The 16,756-nt window shown below is 50.9% G+C and overlaps 1 protein-coding gene across 1 annotated transcript; it reads right to left on the reverse strand.

Moving 5' to 3' along the window:
• Positions 1-6,127: 6,127 nt before the first annotated feature.
• On the reverse strand, positions 6,128-11,353 carry LOC124657008 (lysM domain-containing GPI-anchored protein LYP4-like). The gene is made up of 6 exons (XM_047195641.1): positions 10,669-11,353; positions 7,275-7,392; positions 7,033-7,197; positions 6,912-6,943; positions 6,582-6,792; positions 6,128-6,260 (listed from the first exon to the last, which is right to left on the reverse strand). The coding sequence occupies exons 1-6, from the start codon at positions 11,351-11,353 to the stop codon at positions 6,128-6,130; spliced, it is 1,344 nt and encodes a 447-aa protein (XP_047051597.1).
• Between the last annotated feature and the right edge of the window lie 5,403 nt (positions 11,354-16,756).

The raw sequence follows: 16,756 nt of genomic DNA on the forward strand, positions 1-16,756 counted from the left end.
ACCGTGTGGGTCTCTTAGACTATATTTCACAGAATACTTGTTCACTGAGTTATGATTTGAGTTGGATGTCTCTATGAAATTGCAGGGTTGCTTGAGAGGGATATCTTTGACCTCTACCTCCCTGAGTTCGATAAACCTTGGGTGATCCACTTAAGAGAAACTTGATGCCGTTCTATAAACCTCTGCACTTGGAGGCCCAACACTGTATACAAGAATAGAAGCGTGCGTAGACATCAAGCTCCCTTTCCTAATCGTAAGGCACGATTTCCTCCCCTTCCTCCGGCGAGGCTTGGCAGTGTCCCCTATCACCACAACCGGCCCTGGTGAAGAGGAGGGCTGCCCCGCCATCCCCTCCGTCCCAGCAGCGGCCTGCCCAAGTCCGCACTCCACAACCACCGAGGGAGAGGGATCCCCTGATCCCTCATCCCCTGGCCCGTGACCAACCCGATCACCACGGCCGGCGCAACCGCCACCTCCCCGGCAGCCTTTCGCGCCTCAGCCTCCAGCTGCAATCTCTTGGCTGACGCTGCCAAGGCCGCCTGCACCTGTTCCTTAGCCCTAAGCAGCGATAGAGCTTCCGAAGGCGAACCCGCGCGATGGTTGAAGGAGACCCCGCTATCCACAATCACCGAAGCCATATGCGAATCAGAAAGGAAATCGAGAAGGGTGGAGTCCTTACCTTTCGCTATGTTGCTGCACTTTGTCTCGAGGTTCTTCTCCGCAGCCAACCTTTGCGCCTTGGCCAAAGTCGACGCCCCTGCTCTTGCGCATGGACGTCGAAGGGGTCTGGGCCGCGCGCCGCGTGTAGGGGATGGTCTTGGTCCTCGGGCCTTGTGTTAGTTGCAGGTCTTCCAAGGCATCCTTTTGCAGGTCCTGCTCCTCCCGCCGCGCCTCCACCAGCACTCCATTACCCGCCTTAGTCCCCTCCACTGCCAGCAAACCCTCCCCCGGGTCCTCCTCACTACCACCAACCCTGGCCATCTTGGTCGGCGCACCCTCCGTGGCCGGGTCATCCTCCGCCGCCATGTCCGTGAGCATGGACTCCGTCTCAGTAGACACCATGGACTCGATCGCTCCCAGCTCCGACGCCCCACTAGTAGTAAGCTGAAGCTCTGGGATCCCCAACTCCCCGGCCCCTTTTATGGCACACTCCTTTCCCGGCCCAAATAGGTCTCCCTTCCCAAGCTTGGAGCCATACTGGAAGATGGGCTCCAGTACCGCACTAGCTCTCCATAGAGCTGGTGCACTCTGCGACCCTGTGGCCGGCCCCGCCGTCGTCTGGCCGGTCTGTCCGGTGCCTGTCTTCGAGGGCCCCTTCTCTTGCTCCTTCTCCTTGCCCTGCAGCGATTTGCGACGACCATGCTTCCACTCCCCATCCGACGAGAGATCGTCAGAGTCCTCATCGTCTCGGTCGTCACAGGGAGGAGGTGGTGGTGCTCCTCCCCCTGAGCCACCGGTGCCCCTTAGAGGCGCCTCCACCTGCACCCCGACCGTGCAGCCCTCCCCATTGACAAACGTCTGAACCGATCCTTTGATCGTCTCTGGATGGCGGCATTGTACACGAACCCTGATCGGTTCACGGTCACTCTTCTGGATAGAAAGCTCATCCACATCCACGATCCTACCAATCATAACAAAAGCAGCCTTGATCCTTTCCTTAGTCAGTAAGTCCTCCGACACCCCTGTGAGTCTCACCCAAGCGGAGGGAAGCACCAGACTAGGCTTCGGCGTGAGGAAGGCCACCCTGATGGTTGTGTCCGTCCCACTCATGGGCAAGTGTAGCTTCCTGCTGACAGTGCACAGACGCCTCGTACCGCGCGATGGGAACACCAGAGTGAACTCAGACTCAGAAATGCGGCGGACTTGCCAGTCCCACAGCTCGTCCACCAGGTTCTTCAGCTTGTCGGAGAGCCGCTCCTCAGACAGCGGCATCGAGGTGATCTTAATCACCGCTGGGAGCACCTCCACCGGGTGTCCCGGTCCTCGCAGTGGCTCAACATCAATGTTGAAAAAATCGCCCCCTGCAATGGCATGCCCCATGGACTGTAAACGCAGCGAGCTCCCTTTCGAAGGGCAGTTTGCCGAGGCGTGCCCTTCACTACTGCAAATCACGCAGAGAGGGCCATAGGTACATTCGGATTGAAAATGCCCCTCCCTGCCGCACTTGAAGCATTCGCCACCCACCGGTGCACCTTCCTTGGTCGCGCTCGCTTTGTTCTTCCCCTTCTTCTACGCTGCACCGGTCCCAGCCCCAGTGCATTGCTGTTTCTTCCCCCTTCCCCTGGCCAGGGTGCTGTTGCCTCATTTCCCCCTCCCGCACAGTCTCCCTGACTGGGGAAGCTCGCTCAGTCTCCCTGACCGCTCGCGACGGGCCCTTGAGGCTGTTGTTCCTGCCAGTGTTGGGCTTCCTCCCTCCTCTGCTGCTCATGCCACCACGGTGGTGGCGGCCCCACTGCTCCTCTCCCTGCTCACGGTACATGTACTCATCTTCTTGATAGCGAAAGCCACCATCCTGCCGGCTTCCACCCTCATCCTGGTACCGGTAGCCACTGCCACCATCTTGGAAATGAAACCATCTTGCCGGCCTCCCTCGCCTTGGCGGCCCTCGCCTCCACCTTGCCTCTCGCCGCCGCCGTCGAAACGCCCGCCACCACCTTCGAAACGGCCTCCACCGCCATCGAAACGGCCGCCATCGCCACCGCCTCCGCCGCCACCGCGGCCGGACCCCTCCTGCCTCCTTCTGCTCGCGTACCCCGCAAAGATTCGCTTGCGGCCGCCCTCTTCTCCCCGCTCCATGATCGCCGACGCGAAGGAACGGAGCAGCGGCCATGGATCTGGGGCGCGACGCAACAGACAGTGAGGCGGAGCAAAAGGATCGAGCAGCCATCGCCTCACTTTACTGGTTCTGGCTAGAAACCCTAACTCCGGCTCGGTGCTACTCTTTGGCATCCACAACCACCTAAATCATGGTCTGGACCCTCCTGCCAGCCTAATGGGTTGATCTCCACTTGCAAGGCTCGAGCCCACCTCCCCTTGTAGCCCAGTTGGGCCGCCGAACCACCTTCCAGGCCTAGGGAACGAGCACATGAGCTGCAGCCCGACCAGCCCATCTGGCCTACTCGGCCCGCACAGCCTCGGTGAGCTGGAGCGTGTGGCTCTCGTCGTCCCCCTCGGAGCCCTACCCTCCTGCACCGCCGGCACCGGCGGAGCGGACCGTGAACTAGGGCGCTCCCCAGCTGACCCCGTCGTCGCCTCCCACACCGGAGAGCCCCAAACCACCGGGATTTCCTCCCTTGAAGCAGAGCGACCGTGCATCGCCCCTCCCGGATCGCCTAGGCGCCGAAACCTAACCGGAGCAGCCGACCGGAAGCGGCTGCCTTTCCCTATTGGCACAAATGCCTCTCGCCTTTCCCTCCTGGCGCAAATGCCCCCGAGCTCCACCGCGCGCGAGACGAATCCTCCCAAGGATACCGAATGCGTCGGCCACCCGTAGTCACTTCCCGAGGTCGCGCTTCTCCCATCGCCCTCCTCGTCGCCGTCCGAGTCCTCCGACCCATCACCACCTTCCTCCTAGGAGACCAGAGCCTAGAAGCGTCCGCGGCGCACCCCTTCCCCGGGGGACGGCACCGAGCGCAGACCCTCCTTCCTCCCGCCGGCGTTCCCCGCCGGACGGGCTGGCTTGGTCGCCGGCGTTCGATTCGAATTTGAATCGCCTCGCCCGTCGCGAGACCTACCTTGTACGGACATCATTCGCTTCCTTGCAATCGAGTCACATACATTTTTCTCTTCGCAAGTTACCTTTCGGCGACAGTGTTATGAACGTCACTTCTTATCTTCCCAACTCTTAGTTCTATTTGCATTATTATCCCTACTTAGATGTTATTTTGCTTTTTGTATGATTTGTATCTTTCTATTGTACATTTGTATTTTTGACTCGTTGGAGTCTTTGTTGTAATAAAAGTTCTTTTATGGACTATGTCGAAGAGTGGATATTCCGCAACTAGTTGCGTTCGCTCCCCGTTTTTATTGTGACACTTTCATGTTTCTAAAAAATGCAAACTAAAATTCTAGATATACATTGTGTTGTGTCTTGCGCATCTGTAAATTTTCATCCAAAAATATGTCAATATGTGACCCACACAAAAAGAACAAATGATATATAAATAGTAGATGACAATATTTATGTATGTCTTCTCTTTTTGTTATCCTTAGTTACTAGTGAAGTTACTCCCACTATGAGTAGTTTAAGGCTGCTCATAGTGGAGAGTAACTTAGTCTAGTAACATATGTCATGTTACTAGTCTAAGTTACTATCTCCATAGTGGGTAGTAACTTAGATGTGGTTTCATGCAATGTGTCATTAATTATGTTGTAGACTCATATTGCTTTGGGATATGTGATGTTATGGTAACATAGCTAGTTACCACCTCACTCTCTTTCTTCTTTTATTATCATGCCATGTCACCAAAATGCCTTAAGCTTGGGATGTGTGATGTTACCACCTATGTTACCCCCACTATGAGCAGTCTAAGCGGCATGTTATGTACGCATTGAATCTACTTGTGATGCTTTTTTCTAGGAGCCGGAGCACACAGAGCTCTCTTTATGGCGGCATGTATCCAGCTAGAGTGGGCAAATAAGGGCATGTACAATGAGGTGACGTCAGCTTTCCCACGGTCGTCACGTCGGATCTTTGCTTAGTTGGAGGAGAGAGAATGAAATAAAAGAAGGTTATCTTCTCTTAGGTAATGGATGATTCCTTAGATAATAAGAGAAGACTATTTTCTCTGTTGTACCATATGTAATCAATCCAGGCTAGAGATGACACAAGATATAATGCATTGTACCACTTATATTTAGCGTTTGCTCTAGATGGCGTGAGCTGGTAAGAGAAGATTCACATTCTCTCCCATTGTACATGCCTTAAAAAGGTCTTCATCTAAGTCTTTATCTGTGAAATAATCTACGTATTGGCCTGCCTTTAATTCTTATTTTCATGGACGTGACTAATCCCCGATTGATCAGGAATTGATTTATTTCTCGATCAGATGATATCATCTAATTTCATGTGTAGTTTACGTATAGCTGAGAATTTTTGTCCATAATTGCAACTGCAACTTCATATAAATAAGTTGCACAAATCATGATGCTAATCTAATTGTTTCGAAGTCGATCAAGCTCTAACTTAATTCACGGTCGGCTTAGATCTATCAAAACCGTAATTTCCTTTATTTTATCACACGAATTTGGGCTTGTGTCAAATTATTCATGGTTTTTCTTTGGTCATGTGCATCTTTGTTACTTTTTTGACAAAGAGCATATATTAATATCACGGAGATACCAATTACACCCAGCCTCTGCAACAACGTATGTCTCTAGTGAAATTACGGATGCACAAATTGAAAAAATAGAATAATTACATCAAATAAAAGTCCCGCTACAACGATCTATACCTTGGAGCAGCAAAATGGACACCACCAAGACAACACCAGGAGTCCAGCAAAGTCGTCACTCTCAAAACAATATCTTCAACAAGCACATTGCCATGCACAACCAATTAAGGTTAGACCTTGGATGTCACCCTGAAACATACTTCTCATGTTTATTCGCCCAACTAGCATGCCGTTGCTCGAAGTCACGAATCACCAAGCCAATTCCTCATCACCGCCCGGAGTTGAACCACCATCGCTAGTCCTAAGATCTCGCCATGACATTCCCCGCCAGCACCATAGAACGAGAACATGTCGCATGATATTAACAGCCAGCAGAGCTTCGAAGTGCTCTCTTTAAAACCAAACGGTTAGAGAAAAAACACAGATGCGTATGACCGAATCCCACTCCATCCAGCAATTTTCGGTGGAGAACGCCGACGGATCCTTCCGGAACACGCCACTGCAGTCAGATCAATGAGGCCAGGCTTCGTTTTGACATTGAGGAGAAACCCCAGGGCCGCCATCATTATTCGCGAGACCGTCAGGCCCCCACGTCGCGAGCCTCCTCCATGCTGGATTGCCCGGAGAGGAAAGATGCAATCCAGGCACAAGGCTGGAGGTCCGGCGATCCGAGGGGCCTCCAGGCCACGTCACCCCGATCGTGGCTAAACCCATCTGGTCAGATAGAACTCAACCTAGATCTCGGCCCGATGATCCAGCCATCCGTCATGCTCGTCGAAGACTCGCTGGAAGCGCACCGCCTCCTTGTGGCCGCCGCACCGATGGATGGCCTCGAGAGTGAGGTCCCGGCCGGAAAGCTGCGTCGGCCTGTGCTCCCATCGAAAGCATCTACGTTATTTAGAGGCAGATCGGAACTCTCGTTTGTAGAGTGCTGATATAGTTTTGAGTTAATAAACTTCCTTTATCGACAAAGTAGGGGCAAACAATTCCATCGTGCCACAAACAATTCAAACGAGTGCGTTTCCAATTTTACAGGGGAACGACTAATGAGACCAGCAAGCAAAAGGAAAAAATTGGCACAGCACAGCTGACAAGCCCCCAGCAAAACAGATATGTGCTCCTGTACAAAAAGAATCAATCGAAGATTCGAAGGTTCTCTCACAAGACTCCATTTCGGTGCATGGTTACCACCGCATGGTAGCGACAAGGCAGAGCGCGAGCAGTATCACGGCAGCGCCGCTGAAGTGCCGGCCCCTCCTAGGCACACCGGAGACAGCGTCCGGGCTGCCCGTGGGATTGTTTCCTCCTCGCAATGTCATTGGCGCCGGTGAAGGGCCGAGGTACGTCTGGAAGAAGGACGACGTCGGCGGCGGGATTAGCGGCGGGAACTGGTGCTGGCCTGCGCACAGGAACGGCACAATGTGTCAGAGACTCGAATAATATCAGCAGCTTTACCATGACAGTATGATACAGTCACCGGAAAATGGTGATGAGAAATGGCAAGGAAAATCAAGTAACCTGGGCACAGAGGCTTGAGCGTCGTGGTTAACCTGAAAGATGCAAAGATCGTATGATAAAACAGAACCGTCTCTGAACTGTAAAAAGAGGTCGATTTGGATGATGTGCGACGCTGAATTACGTGGTGATGATTGTGCCGTTGGCGTAGCCGCCATAGTCGCAGGAGGTGACGCTGCAGCCAGCGCCGGTCATCACGAGGGTGAAGTTGCCGAGCATCATGCTGCTGTTGCTGCACTGCATGCTGGAGCACGTCGAGTCCGCGAGTGGCGCCGGCACGCAGAAGAGGCTGAAACCAAGAGCAACGGCGTCAGAAAGCCCGAACTGGTAGATCGAGATCTTGGGAAGTCGGCGGTGGGTGCCTACTCCATGTTGCCCGGACCACAGCTGCACTGGACACAGCGATTGGCAGTCACTGCATAGGTCCCGTTCGCCACGGCCAACCCATAATCGGACGTGAAGGTGGGGAAGGACGAGGAGCACGCTGTACATCACCAGGAAAACGAATGGAAGGATGTTACTGAATAACTGTATATCAAAAGAATGAAAAGAAGCAGATGATAGAGTGAATAATAACGAGGAGCAAGTGGAAAAACGATGCATACATATCCTACTACTGCTAGCCATACTAGTTATCGGCTAATAATTGATGCCGTCGACATCCTGATCTGACAGAGCATCTGCGGATGGCCATGAATGCAATTTTGTCCTCTTTTTCTTCAGACAAGACGAAGTGTGATTCTTAAGTACACGGTTTTGTTAGTACATACCCCGTAATTTTTACCAGCCCCCCACTGGGGGCAACATGATGGAGTGCACTTGACAAATAAACTATTCACTGTACGAAGAAGATGAAGATTTGGAAATGGCTATGTTCATGATTTTGATCAAGGATTTCTGGAAGTCGAGGCTAGGATCTCAATTTGTCCGTGGGTGGATCAACCGAGGTAGAGCAGAGGGATATGTCAAGATCATGATTATTTCAACCCCAATGCAACCTATCAAGATAAACATGTAATAATTTGGTTTATTACATCTATTAATTCGGTTTGTAATATTGAATGTTTGGTTCAAATGATTTGATTTGCAGCAAACAAAATGTTGCTCCTCTAAGTTTTTTGGGATCGGTAGGAATGGCTAAATTTTAAATGAGGAAACATCGGAAGTTAAGAAATAATGAGGTTTTGGTCCTCTAAGTTTTTTGGGAACGGTTAGAGATGCTATAACAGAGGACAAACCGGCAAGAAAACGGAGGACCAAACTCACACTTTGTGCACGATATTAACAAGGTTTGGCATGTACATATTCTTAATAGTCAAAATGTGTAGCTCTACATGTTTTCCCTTTCCAGTCTTTTCATTCGCCATCACGATTAAAAGCAGCCGTGAAAAATAAATATGAATAATTTTTGGCCCAAGCTTTTCGGCGATGGGTCTCACTTCGCTTGTTATTAAAAGTAAACCTTCTTACGAATTTAGATCACAGTACAACACTAGTAACTAGCGGAAACCCTCAGCACCACACTAGTGCCCGTATTTTTTTAAAAAAATTCGTAAACAGTTTATATATTTTCTAACGACTGCTGCAGGAAGCTAAGTCACAAATTTTTTACAAAAAAAAAAGGTTTAATAGGTCTATATACAGCCACATTTTTTGGTAGCTCAAAATACAACGGACTTTTTACCAAAACTTTTCAGAATTACGCAGGCCATATATATCTATTCACAAAAAAAATATTTGAAAGTTTAGACTACCGATATCAAAAATTTCAAATAGCGGGCACCATGTGCCGGGAGCTGCAAATCGAGCATACCCCGGCCCCGGGAGCAAATCCTCGTTCAGTAACTAATCCGAGAGTAGCTGCTATATGCTGCCACTACTCAAAATGGACGGCATTTCAAATTTTCAATGAAAGGTTTGTGCTCAGGTGTCAAGTGGGGCGGGACAGCCCGCTACAAACGCAACGCCGCCCCGCGAAAATCGCCCGCGCGGCACCGCAACACTGACCGCATTGGTAGGTGCGGGATAAAGCGGTCAGCCCGCTAGGCCTGCACAGTCTCGCAACGGGTCCATTGTCTGTTTCCGTGCAGCGTGATCATGGCTGACTGGGTGAGTCTGATCGTTGTAGTTTGACTGCCCCGCCTCCTGCTGGGCTGCCGCTCCACTTGCCGACTATTCTATCTACAACAAATAGAGGAAGACCTCTCTATTAATTTACTGGTTATTATTTTTTAATTCTGTTTTTTTAAGGGCCGAAGAAAGCAACAATTTTACAATTGTATTTTTCAAGACGGGATATGGGAAATACGGAGGTAGAGTTTTTAATCTAGGTAAAAATGAGGAGATTCGCGGGGTTATCTCAAGATTATCCTCTCTAAAACAAGAGAAGTAAACGTTGACGAGCGCGCCGCAACGCCACACCCAATGGAAATTGCCCTCTCTACAAAATCATGGCCCAGCACGAGGACGCAAAAATATTGATGACGACCACAGAGTCCGCCGTGATCCAAAGCCGGTCCAAATCTGGGCTTTTTTGCGGGGTTGCGGATGTCGCGCTGACGCCCGGCTCACATCCAACAAGTCCACCACCATTTTCCCCAAATAGTCCCCCGTGACGCTGCCCCTCGAAAAACCGATTTGCGACAGTACCCGCCGCCGACTGCCAACGCAGCCGCCCGGGTTGTGTACTTTTCGCCGGCGGCTTGAGAGGTGGTTTTGTTGTTGTAGGAGCAACAACAACCTAGGTCGCTGTCGTCGGAGCAGTAACAGCCCAGGTCACCGCCCTCTTTGATTTCTACGACGCCTTCTCGGCTTCCAGGCACAGTGATGTAGAAGCCGTAGGTGCGCTCGGCGGAGCCCTTCAATAGGAAGAAGTAGACCATTGTTTTGATGCTTTAGATTGGTCCACTTAATTTTGTGATTATTTGTATGACTTGAACCTTTATTTTTGCAGTTTGTATGGCTAAATTAGTTCGAAATATTGTACTATTTTGGTGAAATCGGAAAAAATGCATCGTGACGCGGGAGGCATCTCCGGACACAAATGGTCGTTCGTGGCCCGAAAGCCAATTTCATGATCCGACGCAAAAGGATACGTACGACTATTTTTTAGTACGAAATGCGTGAGGACGCTGAGACGCCCTCAATGTGCAGTTCAGATTTTTTGTCCAGGTTTGGACATTCAGTGTACTCCCTCCGATCCATATTAATTGACTTCAATATAGATATATCTAGAACTAAAACGTGTCTACATACATCCATATTAGAGTCAACTAATATGAACGGAGGAAGTACAGTATTTCTGATCGACCAGCTATGTAGTACTAGCTCAGGTTCAAAAGAAAAAAAAGGCTATGTAGTGTACTAGCTAGCTACCACTGCTAGCGATCAGTCAACTAACTACTGCTCTATAATCGTTCCCATGCTGGATAACGCGGGATGACGCCGGTTGCCGCAGTGCCCGCGCTGTATCTAGCAGTTACTTGCGGCAAGCCGCGAGCTTCCGCAAAGTTAACGCGTCCCGCTTTGCACTTTCGCGGCCGGCCGCAACCCGCCCCGCTTGCAACCTGAGTTTGTGCGCATCAATGTCTAACTAGAGCGCGCGCGTGAGTAAATGATAAATGTTCACCGACCGAATTTATCGGCATTCATCGGTCTGACGAAACCACGCAGCTACGCACGAGCACGCACGTACGGTGCGCCTCACGAGATCCATGAAGAGGCGACACAAGCACAACTGATCGACAAGCGCGCGGCTCACCTGGCAGCGGGAGGACGATGATGTCCCCGGCGGCGACGTCGGGGGTGGCCAAGTCGTTGACGCTCATCACGTCGGTGGCCGTGGTCCGGTACCTCCCCGCGATGCCGGGCACGGTGTCCCCCTTCGCCACCACGTACGTCAGGTACACGGCGGGCACCCCGTCGTCCGCCCCGCCGAAGCACGCGCAGTGCAGCGGCACGGACAGCGTGGCTCCGGCGTCCAGCGCGTCGTCGGCGCCGGCCTCGAGGATGTCACTGGATTCCCGGATCCAGTCCGGCGCGGTGAGCCCGCCGTAGACCTGCGAGGCGATGGAGGCGAGCGTGTCCCCCTGGCGGGAGACGTAGCGGACGGAGGTGGCCTTGCGGATGCCGCTGGAGCAGGCGCAGGGGACGGGCACGCGCAGCGCGAGGCCCGCCGGGAGGATGCGGTTCGTGGCGTCGGGGGCGGCGAAGTCCATGGCGTTGGCGGCGAGGATGGCGAGCGGGTCGGCGGCGAAGAGCGCGGCCAGCTCGGCGAGCTTGAGGTTGGCGTAGAGGGTGTAGGAGAGCAGAGCGGGGCAGGCCGTGGAGGAGGTGCAGGGCTCGACCGTAGACTTGGACGCGGCGCCGGGCGGTCGCGTGCAGGCGACGGCGGCGAGGAGGAGTAGGAGGAGGTGGTGGAGTGGGGTGGACGCGAGTGGCAGCATGACGGTGGAGGGTGGTCGGGACAGAGCGGCGTGTCGATTGTTGACTTGGAGCTTCCGGAAATGCAATGCAACGCTACATATATGTGGGCGTCCCGGGCTTATCCCGGACGTTCAATCATGCGTTAAGATTCGTGCAACCTCTGTTTGCATTTTGTGGAGAACACCCTGAGTTATCTTAACTATTAAATTGAAACCCGTCGTTGGTACGCGCCCGTCGTCGGTTACGCTCGCGAGACCCCTCTCCATAGTTGGGCCGATACGTGGGCCGATAGCTGGAGAACGCCACCACACGTTCCCCGGAAGGCCGTTCCCCTGGTCTGCTACGCCTAGCCCGCACGGCGACGCCGCAGTTCCTGTCGAGGGCGCACTCACCTAGCTCCGACATGGGCGCCGCCGGCACGCTCTGGCCTTCCCGCAGCAGCCGCAACTGCTGTTGCCTTCGTCGAAGATGACCATCACGAAGCGCCTCCTACCGACAGATTTGGCGCCATAACAACCAGGTGGGATCGTCGCCGAGCCCGTCGGCAGCCCGGCCTGGCGCACGATAGAATCGCGTGGACGAGGCCCCGAACCCGCCCGTCCGGCTACCTCGCGCAACGCGTTGGTGCGGAGGTGCGTCCCGCGTGCGGTCCAGTCCGGAACCCACGGCGCCCCAGGAGGCCAGGAAGGACGGCCATGTACTCAGCCGTGCGGTCCAGTCAGGAACCCACGGCGCCGGCCCCAGGAGTGGCGGCCATGTACTCAGCCATCCACACAAAGGCATGTCCACAGTACGGCTGAAGGCTGTTCGTGACCTCCGTATGCTGCAATGAACAACAACATACGGCGCGACGACGCCGAGAAGGTAGCATGAGCGTCTCTCTTCCTGTTGAGTGCGTCTTTTCAGTGCTGCACGATGGGCACGATGGAGTAGGCGCAGGTGAAGAACGAGAGGATCCTCCCTGCCGGCGCCACGGCGGCAGGGGCAGTGCGGTGGCTTAATCCTGTTCTGCCTCCAAATCTAAACTGAACTATTATTTCGATGTACTTATGTCAAATCTGCTGTTTTTGGTTAAATTGTGTGTCCTGCATACTTTGCAGGTGGAGAATCTGAAGGCACTTCTTGAGGTGGAGGTGAGCTGGACCAGCGAATATTTAATTCAATCTCTTCGATATGCTGCCTTGATTGATTTGATCTCAAATATGCTCTCACATTCTTCGCGAAATTCACAACTTCCATTGCCCATTGCTAGCTGCAGATGCCGGAGCACGGATTTGATTTCTGTGTGTGGCTAGAGCATACCAAGTTTTCTTTTAGTCGGAATATATACAAACGCTTAGCTGCAGATCGATATTTCATGAATTATTATTCTACATACAGACATTGTCAACGAGATAAATATGTGGATACGCTCGCTATTAGATCAATTATTTAAATGTATCCTTTTACTTTGAAGACTGTATCCTTTATGTTACTCTGCACCGATTAATTACCAAGTTTCTTCATGTAGATAATATAGCTTAATTTAGTTTGCTGGTGCGTTGCATTCCATTTGCATTAGTATTGCCAGTTTGTAATCTAGCTAGCTGTGTTCATGATACAAGTTTATTTTATTTCATGTGGTGTCGTAGCAACGCACGGGTTTTATACTAGTATTATTCTACTGTCAGCAAGCCCCTTTCCTTTTACATAACAAACCCCTTCTTACATTTTATAGAACGTGTACAGAATCATTGGATGAGAGCAGCTCCTTGATGTTAAAAAATGGAAGGAGATTTGCCTATTATTTATGTACTATCTTGATTAGTCTAAAAAAATTCCAAATTTTTGCAACATCCAAGGTAGAGGAAAAATGATGGTTGGGAAAAAGAAAAAGGTAGATTCAGATCCGAAATTAACATTTGGAAGAAGGAAAATTCATTGAAAAAGGGAAAGGGAGATCATACAAATAAAAAAGAAAAATTCATGGTCGCATGTATCCACGAGTAGGGAATTCACAGGAATTTTTAGTCATTTTCAAAGCAATCATATCAACATCAGGATCTGAACAAAAAAATTGTACATGGCGCGTACATTTGGATCTAAGTCATATCAAAGCAATGAGTCAATTTCTTCACTGTTCATAACAATGTCAGGATCCAAAAAATGTCAGGATCCAAAAGAACCAAAAAAAAAAGTTAACCACATGAGGCTATCCAGCTCATCCGCCGTTCTCCCCAAACAAGAACACCCAAATATGGCAGCAAACAACATGGGGAAAAGATGAAAAAGAAATCATGTAACTATGTAGAAAAACTGCGTTGTGGAACCTCGCGGAGTCGCGGTTTCCGGAGGGTGGTGTGACTGTGAAGGGATCAAGGAATAGTGGAGACGTACTACAGGAAATTGTGCTGCGCGCGCGACTGCGCTTCGGATCCCGTGATCTTTGTCGGCCGGATGAATCTAACGTCGACGACCAGGGTATGCTGCCTATGCTGGCTTTTGTTTTAGGCCAAATTGCTAGAGGATAATGTTATTTATAGCTTTGCCAAAACACAATGCTCGGTTGTGTCTTTGTTAGATATTATTACAATTATGTGTTATATTTGCAGGCCTGGGCCGCCACATGTGCAGTGTGTGTGTCTTTGTTAGGTATTATTACAATTATGTGTTATATTTACAGGCCTGGGCCGCCACATGTGCAGTGTGTGCAAGCTACACAGAGCTCCAGGATTTTAGGAGCCCCAAATTCCTATATATATAGGCATGTATACTTGACTTACTTGTATAGAAAGAAAAAAAAAGAGTAAAAAAACAAGGAGACTTACCTTGGCCTTCCCGCTTGATCGCCGAATAATAGCTGGACGACAGGACGCGCATGCATGCCATGTTGGCAAAAATTTAATGTGGCATCAATTAATGAGGTGAGAGATAAGAGTGGTAATATGATACCGTATCATAACACGTAAAACTAGAAAACTTAATTGCAAACACATCATGTACAAAAATTTGCATTGAGATTTTACAAAATATTAAATATGATGATAATATGATACTATCTTATAATACTATGCATTGTGGATGTAGTATCATAAACTAGTATCATGTGCATGATACTAGTGTATGATACTTTCCATTATGACTAGTCTGAACGTGAGCGAGCGAGGCCCAAACCTAGCAGTCTAGCACTTTAGCATGCAACCTCTACCGTCGAACCGTCGTCACCTTACCGAGCCACTCTCTCTGTCCACAAATAAGTGGACATCTAGGTCAAAACTTTATCCATAAAAGAGTGTACTCCTATCTTCCCGATGCATTTTAATTGCTTCTCTCTCATCACACGGAAATAAACCCAATAATATTAAGCGTATGTTTTTCTTGTTTTCTACATGCACTTAGCTAATTGGAGATGAAAGAATTAAAAAGGGGAGATGCATGTTCTCAATATATCTTTCACTCTACTTCATAATTTATCTTGAAAACCCCACGTGTACACTTATTTATGAACGTGTTGCGGTCAGAAACCCACCGGCGAGCAGCGACGGGCAACACGGTAGAGCCGGGAGGCTCCCAGGACTGCGGCTGGCCCTGGTCCCTCCGAGCGACGGCCCGCAAAGACTCGGCACGCACGTCCGATGCTGGTGCAAGGGCGTGCCACCTGACCTATACCTGGTCAGGAAGGTGATGGATGTGCCTCACTTAGTTTCCTGCATGGCATACACGTAAACATTAAATACGAGCCTCGATCGGCTCTCAGGTTGTCCTGTGAATTGGCTCAAAGAGCCGATCCACCCATGATCCGTACGAGGTGCACGAATATATGGTGGTCTTGCTTGATCAAAACAAAGCTAAAACGACCTACTACGATCTAGGGTTTTCACCACATAATCGGAACATCCTACTCGTGATTGAGCCTGGCGGCCACGCACGGTGATCGTAAACCGACCCTAGACAAGGCCTAAAAACCAACACAAGGTTGATCCCCGGAACATCCTGTCTAGGGCTAGCAAACTACACCCTACGCGCCACTGAATCCTTCAACCCGTTTGTAAGGCCTAACTATGCAGATATTAAACTAATCCTTGGAGAACAAGGAGCAACCATAACGGATCGGATCTACTAAATAGTGATCAAGCGGGGTGTCGCCCTTACACCTAAGATTAGGCGTAAGGGCGGCTAGACGTCTCAGGGTTGCACGACGACAGCATATGATACGAGGAACAATGCTAACCCTAACACGTCTAAGATAACTACGTTGCTCGCCATCAAAAAGGCTTCAGTACGAGCAACGCATGAACAGCGAATAAACGTGTACTGCCTAGATCGCAAGATGCGATCTAGGCAGCATGATGCTTACCCGGAAGAAACCCTCGAGACAAGGGAGTTGGCGATGCGCCTAGATTGGTTTGTGGTGAACGTGATTGTTGTTTATTCCATAAACCCTAGATACATATTTATAGTCCGTAGACTTTCTAACGTGGGAATAATCCCAACCGTGCACGAGCCAAACTCTAACTAACCGACACGTATCCTACTATATTACAGATACACGGGCGAACTAGCCCAAACTTTGCATATAAGGCCGATTCATGTATTCCTTCCATGTATATTCTTCAAGCTCACCTTGATCGCGGCCCACCTCTGACTCGGTCAAATTCTGGTGATAACACATGCCCCCCTGGTTTTGGAATTGATAATTCCAAAATCACTCTGCCTTTTCTTCGTCGGGTAATGTCATGGCAGAACCGTCGTAGTATCCTTCATGATGATGCCTTGCCTCTTCCACTTCTGCGTGCCCTGGCAATTTTTTTTTTCGTTGGGCACCACTTCCTCGGAAACTGCTATGGCATTGAATTTCCACTATATCCCCTTTTATTTAACCGCTCCAAACAGTTTGCTTCTTCATCCCCTTCGCATTAGCACTCCAAAAGCCCTCCTGCGCCACCATGTCTTCTTCCTCCTCTGCCTCATCGGGTCTTTTCACCCAATCCTCCTCCTCCCGCGAGCCGACGCCGGAGTGGAACCCGGAGGAGGCCCATGCGGCCAACATCCGCCGCGCCATCGAAGCCGGGGAGGAATCCAGTCAAGATTTCTCCGTCTGGTCTGAGGACGACAAGTCCTCAACCGACGGGGAAAGTGACCTCCGCTTCCTCGCCGACGGGGAAACGGAAGAGGAGAGCGATGACGATCGCTTCTCCTGTGATGACTTCACCTCCCCCGAGGAGGAGGAGGAGGAGGAGGAGGAGGAGGAGGAGGACGACACCTCCTCCGACGAGCCACCGGCCAAGCGCTTCTGCCCCTGGCCGGGGAACCTCAGCGACTTCGACAGCGACGACGACGACGCTGACGAGGAGGACGAGGACAACGAGGGCCCGGCCGGCGGCCGCTGCAGCAGCGACGACGAGCCCGCCGGGAGTAGCGGCGACGACGGCGACGACGAGGGC

Source organism: Lolium rigidum, chromosome 5, assembly GCF_022539505.1.
Source record: "Lolium rigidum isolate FL_2022 chromosome 5, APGP_CSIRO_Lrig_0.1, whole genome shotgun sequence".
NCBI lineage: Eukaryota > Viridiplantae > Streptophyta > Magnoliopsida > Poales > Poaceae > Lolium > Lolium rigidum.